Source organism: Alosa alosa, chromosome 21, assembly GCF_017589495.1.
Source record: "Alosa alosa isolate M-15738 ecotype Scorff River chromosome 21, AALO_Geno_1.1, whole genome shotgun sequence".
NCBI classification, from domain to species: domain Eukaryota; kingdom Metazoa; phylum Chordata; class Actinopteri; order Clupeiformes; family Clupeidae; genus Alosa; species Alosa alosa.
In genome coordinates this window covers 6706828-6715327 of record NC_063209.1, presented here as the reverse complement: position 1 = coordinate 6715327, position 8500 = coordinate 6706828, and the positions used below count along the sequence as shown (strand labels likewise).

At 44.1% G+C, this 8500-nt stretch overlaps 1 protein-coding gene across 1 annotated transcript in view; it reads right to left on the bottom strand.

Annotated features, from left to right (window-relative positions):
- Positions 1 to 8134, bottom strand: part of clcf1 (cardiotrophin-like cytokine factor 1) — a 9351-nt gene extending 1217 nt beyond the window's left edge. Inside the window, exons 1-3 of the mRNA XM_048231874.1 lie at positions 7794 to 8134; positions 614 to 777; positions 1 to 274 (exon numbers count right to left, since the gene is read on the bottom strand). The exon at positions 1 to 274 is cut by the window's left edge and continues 86 nt beyond it. Of these exons, the coding sequence (XP_048087831.1) occupies positions 1 to 274; positions 614 to 777; positions 7794 to 7809 (454 nt within the window). The 5' untranslated portion in view covers positions 7810 to 8134. The remainder of the gene's footprint in view (positions 275 to 613; positions 778 to 7793) is intronic.
- Between the last annotated feature and the right edge of the window lie 366 nt (positions 8135 to 8500).

The window sequence follows — 8500 nt, the reverse complement described above, 5'->3', positions numbered from 1 at the left end:
TGAGGCCCGTGATGGAGCCCAGCAGGCCGTTGAGGCCGGAGCAGAAGTGCAGCAGCGAGCTCTGCAGGTACGGGCACAGCGTGGAGCGCGCCAGCTCGCGCATGGCACACAGCAGCACGCGGTACGCCCGCTGGTTCTGCGCCAGCCGTGCGCCGTTCTCCAGGCCGCGCCACAGCTCCACACGCGTGGCCGCGCTGGGCACCGACAGCGACGAGCTATTGGGCCTTGGCGGCGAGAAATCCGGGTCACTGAAGGGAGGCCCCAGGTAGGAGAGCTGATGGAGGGAGAGAGGGAGAGAGAGAGAGAGAGAGAGAGAGAGAGAGAGAGAGAGAGAGAGAGAGAGAGAGAGAGAGAGAGAGATATTAATATCTTAGTTGTATATCTTGATTTAATACTTCTATATTGTGGTTGCCTTTATATAAAAACAGAAATTGTATAAACTAAACGAAAAGAGGGAGATGAGTGAGACAAAGCCGCCATACCAGCACACAGGCTCACACATTCACAAAGCAAACATGCAAAAAGAGACACACAATTACATGCACAACTACATGACGCCAAAAACTGGCAAATCCCCAACTTTCAAAACACACAAACAAAAACACAGGCTTACATAGGTGTCTTTGATATCCTTCAGCTGATGCTCCAAGTACTTGGTCAGTTCATACGTCCTTTCGATTGTGGTCCTCTCACTGGTCAGAGTCAAAGAGAGGTCTGGCACCTGCACGCAGCCCACCACAGCGGCCAACAGCAGGGTCAGCTGAGCACAACAAACGGCTGTAAGACCAGGACAAAGGCAAAGTATTAGAATTAGGACATTAGGGATCAAACCAGGCAGGCAAAGGGGAAGGTATTAGGACAAACGAAAAAAAATCATCCTTTTGCACTCCCGTCAACTCAAACACAAACACAAAGCATTTCAATTGCACACCGAAGCAGGCTACACAAAACCAAAATGGCCACCCCTGTGTCTCCCTAACGTAGCCTCTAGCGAAAACATTTATCTGTGGCTGTCTTCAGTACCACTTTGTGTAAGCACTGAGGGAACAGATTTCCTGTGGAGAGGATTTTCTCAATGGTCCTGGTGAAAGTTGTTGACTCCTTTGTTTTCCTTTTGTTAAATGAATGAGTGAAAAGCCGCTGATTTATTTGATTTACTGCAGGCGGCTCCAAACCGCTGGTGGTGGCAGATGCATGCTTGTTTGGCTGGGAGGCTTTTTCTTTCTGGGGTGCTGGGGCAGTTTTTGAGGGAAAAGTGGTGGGGAAAGCAGTGCTGTCCATCAGATGTGTGATGCCTGAGCGTGAGTCTACACCCCACTACCACTACCACACGCTGAGGCACGGCCACATGCACACACTCCCTCATAAGGACATAATACAGTATCCATACATGCACACACAAACACAAACACACGCACGCACGCACACACACACATACACACACAATACTGTATTTATGCACACACGCACACATATGCACACACACGGACGCACACACAGAAACGCACACAAACGCACACATACACACACACACACACACAATACTATATGCACACACACAAGCACATATGCACACATACACACATACACACACACACACACACACACACACACACACAATACTATATGCACACACACGCGCACATCTGCACACACGCACACATACACACATACACACACTGAGAGAGTGCTCAGGTCACACACTCACTCAGTCACACTCCCTCTCAGATGCTTTCAATGAATACGCTTACATACATATACAAGAGCTTAGAGAAATGAACAGGCTTGCACACACATTTCAACACATACACATGCAAAGATCAACACATATGCACACACAAACACACAAACACACACACACACACACACACACACACACACACACACACACACACACACACACACACACACACACAGACCTTCATTTGCTGTGCAAACAAAAGTTCTAACTTGGATCCTTTGAGGAGAAACAGTTGCAAGCTGTGTCAAGATGTGTGCATGTGTGTGTGTGTGTGCCTGTGTGTGTGTGTGTGTGTGTGTGTGTGTGTGTGTACATGGTGTGTGTGTTTGTTTGTAGGTGGTCTCTTGTCTCGGAAACACACAATGAGTGTTTCAATTTGTCTTTCTGTATAATAGCAGGATTATGGTTCTTTATGGGCTCTTCCGTAGAACAGCACGATTATGGCGCTTTATGTGCTCTTCTGAGCACACGCTTGCATGCAGTGTTTAATTTGTTTGTTGGTTGCTGTGCACATGTGATGGTGTGGCTGAACTGAGTGCGTTTGTGTGTGGTGTACTTGAGTGTGATAGTCTGTGTGTCTGTGTGTGTGTGTGTGTGTGTGTGTGTGTGTGTGTGTGTGTGTGTGTCTGTGTGTGTGTGTGTGTGTGTGTGGTAAGTATATGTGTACGCCTGTCTTTTCATAGCTTTTGTATCTTCACAGCCCCCCTTCCTCTTCCTTGCTGGTCTCTCTCTGTGCTAATGTGTGTCCTGGGATGTGTGGGTGGTGTGTGTGTGTGTGTGTGTGTGTGTGTGTGTGTGTGTGTGTGAGAGGGGGGTGGATAATCTTTGGACCCTTTTAAGCCTGTGCACTCTGGTGTCTCACTGAGAAAAATAGCCAAATCATCCTTAAGCTCCTCTTAGCTCTTCTCCTCTGTGAAGACTGTGTCAGACAGCCCTCATCTTCCCCTCAGCGTGTGTGTGAGTTTGTGTGTGTGTGTGTGTGTGTGTGTGTGTGTGTGTGTGTGTGTGTGTGTGTGCTGGAGCAGATGAGTAGGTGAGGTGGGCTTTCTTTCTGTGTGTGTGTATGTGTGTATGTGTGTGTGTGTGTGTGTGTGTGTGTGTGTGTGTGTGTGTGTGTGTGTTGGGGGGGGGTAATTAAATGTGTTTTAGGTAGAAAGGGCAAATGTGTTAAAAGCTAGAAAGGCAAGAAGAGAGCACAGACATAGTGAAGGAGAGAAGTGAGAGAAAAGAGAGAAAGAGAGAGAGAGGGATGAGTGAAAGAATGCCCCCAGGGGATCCCTCCATCTCTCTCTCTCTCCCTCCCTCTCTCTCTCTCTCTGTCATGTTGTTTGCAGGACATGGCTCAGATATGTAATTACCTGTTTGAAGCGCTCTGTCTTTTAACAGCTATGAAATATGTTCACTCCCTCTGCCTTGCCTCTGACTACTTGCCCATTGTTTCACTTTGTCCCCCCCTCTCTCTCCCTCTCTCTCCTCAGCCAGCTCAGATCTTCCCAGTTAATAAGCTCTCTATGTGTTCTCACACTCCTCTTTTTGCCTTCTCTCTCTCTCCCTTATTTCTCTCTCCCTTCTTTCAATGTGTCTCTCTTATGTTCTTACCCCCCCCCCACCCCATCAGCTCGTCCCGTTCCCACCTCTCCAACCTTCTTTTCAGCTGTTCAGGTTGCTTCTCTCCCCCACCCATCTTTTTTTTGCTGCGGCTCTTTGAAGTGGTTCATCCCTTTTTCGCTCCGGGCCAAAATAACAGCAGCTTATTAACCTCGATTAGCCTGCACCGCGTTGCTTTTCTCTTCTCATCAGCTGTTTTTTCTCCCTTTTCTGTCACATATTATCCGCAGGCAAAAGTACAACTCTGAAGATGCATAAACAGATTAAGGAACAAGTGCATCACACACGCACATACACATTCACATCAATCCCACATCCAAACACACACAGACATACTCTCAACACACACACACACACACACACACACACACACACACACACTTCTTAGACTGGTGTACACACCCAAATACCTCAGGTGCATATCACAATCACAACCTAAAAAGTTCCACAACATCTGCCACACATTGAGTGGGTCTGTATGTGGGTGCGTGCTAGCGCATAAGTTTGTCTGACAGGAGAAATAACAACTACAGACTCCATCACCATAAAAAAGGCTTTACAGTGGCAGATCTAAATCCTGATCATCAGACATCATAGACTCACAAGCACACATGCGCGCACACACACAGACAGAGAGAGAGAGACACACACACACACACATGCACACAAACAGCACTGCTTTGATTGACTGGGGGATTTGACATCCTCTCATTGCTGCCAGCTGTGGGAGAGATCCAAAGTACAAACACACTTGCGCACCTACTCGCATGCATACAAACACACAGACACAGACACACACACACACACACACACACACACTCTCTCTCTCTCTCTCTCTCTCTCTCTAGCTGTGTGTCCCATATACTCTGTCATACACTCACAGAAAGACACAAAGACAGAGAGAAAGACAGAATAGTTGATGTGATATTATATCATTATGTCAACTACAGATTTGGTAAGAGTGTGTGTTCAAGTCTCTCTCTCTATCACTCTCAAATAAATACACACACACACACATTTTCTCTATTTCTGTGTGTGTGTGTGTGTGTGTGTGTTACAGAGAGAGTGTATGTGTGTTGAGAAGGGAGAGTTGGGGTCAGGGTCGATGTTGTGTGTCTGTGTACAGTTAAAGTGGAGATTTATGTGCAGTCTGCACTCAATCAAATGTGCATTCCACTTCTAACTCAGTGCACACACACACACACACACACACACACTCTCTCTCTCTCTCTCTCTCTCTCTCTCTCTCACACACACACACATACACACATACACACAAAGGTATACTCATACACACAAACCTCCCTCTCTGTCCCTGTGGAGTTTGGGTTGAAATTCAAATTGATCTTATTTGGCTTGAAACACATGCACTTCTGCCAGACTCCCAAATACACACACACAGAGCCCACACTAAAATTGATGCATGTCTGCCAAAGAACATCACAACAAAAAAAGTCAAAAGACAATAAAAGTCACTTTTATAAGCTAAACGTCTAACCCCCCTAAACCTTTCCGTCTTATGTTCTCTCTCTCTCTCTCTCTCTCTCTCTCTCTCTCTCTTACCTCTTCTGTGTATCCCTCCTGCTGCCTCCACTGAAGCCAGCAGCAGACTTGAACCAGCACATTTCCCCCTCATACTCATCTCCAGGCTTTTGTTATATGTCTTTCTCTCAGCTATACATTCCTCCTTCACCCTGTAATTATTCCTCTTTATTTTAATAATCCCCCCTCTCATCCTCCCCCTCCCCCTCTTTCCTCCTCTATTTTTTTTTCATCTATCTGACTCCAGCTTTTAATTTGAAGTCCTCTACCCCCCTGGCGGACTCTTAAAAAATAAATATAGTTAAAAAAACAAAGCAAAGCTCAATTCATCCAATATGGGGGATAGGGAGTGGAGGGGGATGAGCGGCTGAGAGAAAGAAAGGAAAGAGAGTGGGAGACAGTAATGGAGGGAGGGGGGCTGAAGCAAGGGGCCATGTTAATTTGGGAAAAATGTAAACAGCATGTGTAACTGTTCAAACCGTGACCAACTCATTTTATATCATTCCCTCTCTCTCTGTCTCTCTCTGTTTCTCTCTCTGTCTTTCCCCTCCCTCTCTCTCTCTTTCCTCCTCTCTCCCTGTTCTCTCCCACCGCCTTCCTTTTCTCTCTTTCCTCTGTTTTCTCTTCCTTTCTTTCTGTCTTTAACTCTCTCTCTGCTCCCCTCAGCTCTCTATGTCAGTCTTTCTCTTTCTCTAACTCCTTCATCTGTCTTTCTGTCTTTCATCTCCCTCTCTTAGACACAATCTGGGCTGCATTAACCTTCTCCCTTTTCTCATCCCTCCGTTTCTCCATCTCTATCACTCCGTTTCTCCATCTCTATCACTCCATCTGTTTCCTTGGACTCTCTAAGCCTCCATGGCTTCCCCCTCTGCACTCCTGCACGCTCAGTGTCTCTCAAACTCTCTCGTCCTTTTTTGCATTTGGTTTGAACTCATGTCATGGCCGCTATCGGTTCATCTGGTTCAGTGCGCCCCTCATCTGATTTTCCTCCCTCTCCTTTCAGTGGAAACAAATGCAAATGCAGACCCAGACTCACAGGCTGGCACCTTAATTGTATCCTTCCTGACATTGGATGGAACATGCTTGTTTGCGTATATGCTTTTGTTTATGCCTATGTATTGTCTGTATGAATGTGTATGAGAGGGACATGGCATGAAAAATGTATGTATGAGTGTGTGTGTGTGTGTGTGTGTGTGTGTGTGTGTGTTGTGTGTTTGTATGTTTGTATGTGTGTGCGTACGTGTGTGTGTGTGTGTGTTATGTGTTTGTATGTGTGTGTGTGTGTGTGTGTGTGTGTGTGTGTGTGTGTGTGTGTGTGTGTTTAAGCGTGACAGACTGCAGCACTGCTTTGCTTTAGTGTAAATCGCATTATTTCGTCACACCATCTTCAGCATTTTCACAGACAGAGGACAGGTGGTGTGTGTGTGTGTGTGTGTGTGTGTGTGTGTGTGTGTGTGTGTGTGTGTGTGTGTGTGTGTGTCTGTGTCTGTGTGTGTGAATCTGAATTGTCTGTGTGCTCATTCAGACCCTGACTAACATGAATCATGTACTTTCACATATCAGTGTCAGTTAACGAGACAGGAACATGCACTGACCTCTCACCTCTGAACCTTATACCATTCTTAACTAGGCATATGCTCACCGCAGTGGTGAACTATAGTGCATATGCACTCCAACCACCACAATATCTTAAAAATATTAACACTCTAAATTATAGGGCATCAGCAAATCTCTGTTATGATTCAAATACAGATTATGGTCATTTAGATTTTTTTCCTAAATGAGGGATGCTGCATCATAACTCTTAATATATATTTATATATAAATATATATTTCAATTTGATTGCACTTCAATATTTTACTCAGTATAAGTAAAAAAATAAGATTTATTTGTACAGTCTTTATAACTCATGTTTGCTCAATATAGCCTAGGGGTGCTGGGGGAGATCTGGGAACGTAACTGGACAAAAACAAGCCTGATCGAGATTAGAACACAAGTTCAGGTTAATGTCAGTTTATGTTTTTAGGAAACTTGATATTATAATTTGATATCTATCTAGGCCTATGTAATGCAACTAGTGCAAATAATTTAAATGGTCATGTAAACTTGATATATCTCTCTCGTATTTATGATTTGATACATGACATAATTTGTTCTTTGTGCTTCGATGTGTTGGGACACGCCGGCTGCAAATGTTCGTTTAAATGCATTAGGCTACAGCTGGGAACTAGCTACGTAGCCTACATTTAATGTTGTACCAAATCTGTCACACAAATAGTTTTTTTTATTCCTTGAACATTGATGTTTATGGGTATGTGGTTTAATTAGCCTAATCTTAATAAAAAAAATCGTTTTCAACGTTTAGTCAGCTAATTTCTACAGCTGCATTATAAATTGCTTTTTTAACATTTTTATTTATTATTATTTCTTTTTTTTATATACTTCGATTTATCTGTGGCGTGGAATGCATGCGATTTCTGATGGTAAGCCTGCTGTTTTACGAAGAAGACTATTTGTATTAAATAGTAGCCTTAGGGTATATTTCTCATGCATGCTGATATTGCAAAGAAGAACGGATAACACCATGATCAACTGAGATAGAATAATCAGAAGCAATCACAAGCACAGTCCCCATATTTAGAATAACGATGAAAGATACGCCTACTGACAAATTTAGGGTATTTCCATTTAATCAGTGTTAATTTTCATTAATTCAGGATGTAGGATTGGCTACACATACCTATAGGCTACCTATATAATAATAATAATAATAATAATAATAATAATAATAATAATAATAATAGGCTACAAAATAAGGCCTAATGCGTGAGATGTTTTACTTAAAATCGGATTTTGGATCATTGTTTCAACAGCTTAATTAAACACATAAGACCCACTTACCTTTTCCTCTGGACATTTTAAGTTTCGATCCACGAGTAGGGTTTAGATAAGTGGCGATAAAGAGGAAAATTGTTTTCTCTTCACTTGTTGATAACTTTTCCAAAAGTATCGCGAGTGACTCTGCTGACGATGAACTTTCTATCGAGACACCACGCAACTGGAGAGGTGGACCACAGCCTTTAACAAGGTGGACTTCAGCTTGGATATCTGAGTTCAGTCATCATTTGATCATATTTGGCATATTACTGGCCTCTGGTGTGTCGTTACCCTGCGAGGACTGAAGGTCTCTCCTCACAGCTCGTTGACGTTGATGGTCCACAGAGTTGACTGGCGTGTGGTCTGACTGACTGAATGACTGACGGCACAGTCTTTATAGTGTGAGTGCTGTCCTCCCACCCCTTCTCTCTCTCTCTCTTTCTCTCCCTCTCTCTCTCTGTTTCTCTTTTTCTCTCTCGCCCTCTCTATGTCTGTCTCTCTCCTGGTGATTCAGTGTTGACGCATTGTCTAAAAAGTGAAGAAACTTGATTGAGCAGAGCCACGAGACTTTTAAACCACGAACCGCAGGGAGGATTTAATACAGACGCACGCACGCACGCACGCTCGCGCTCTCTCACACACCTTATAATGTGTGCATCCATATCAGTGTGAACCAATATTTCTATAGCTTGACCCACCACTACCCTAATCTAAATGTCAAGTATAGCCAT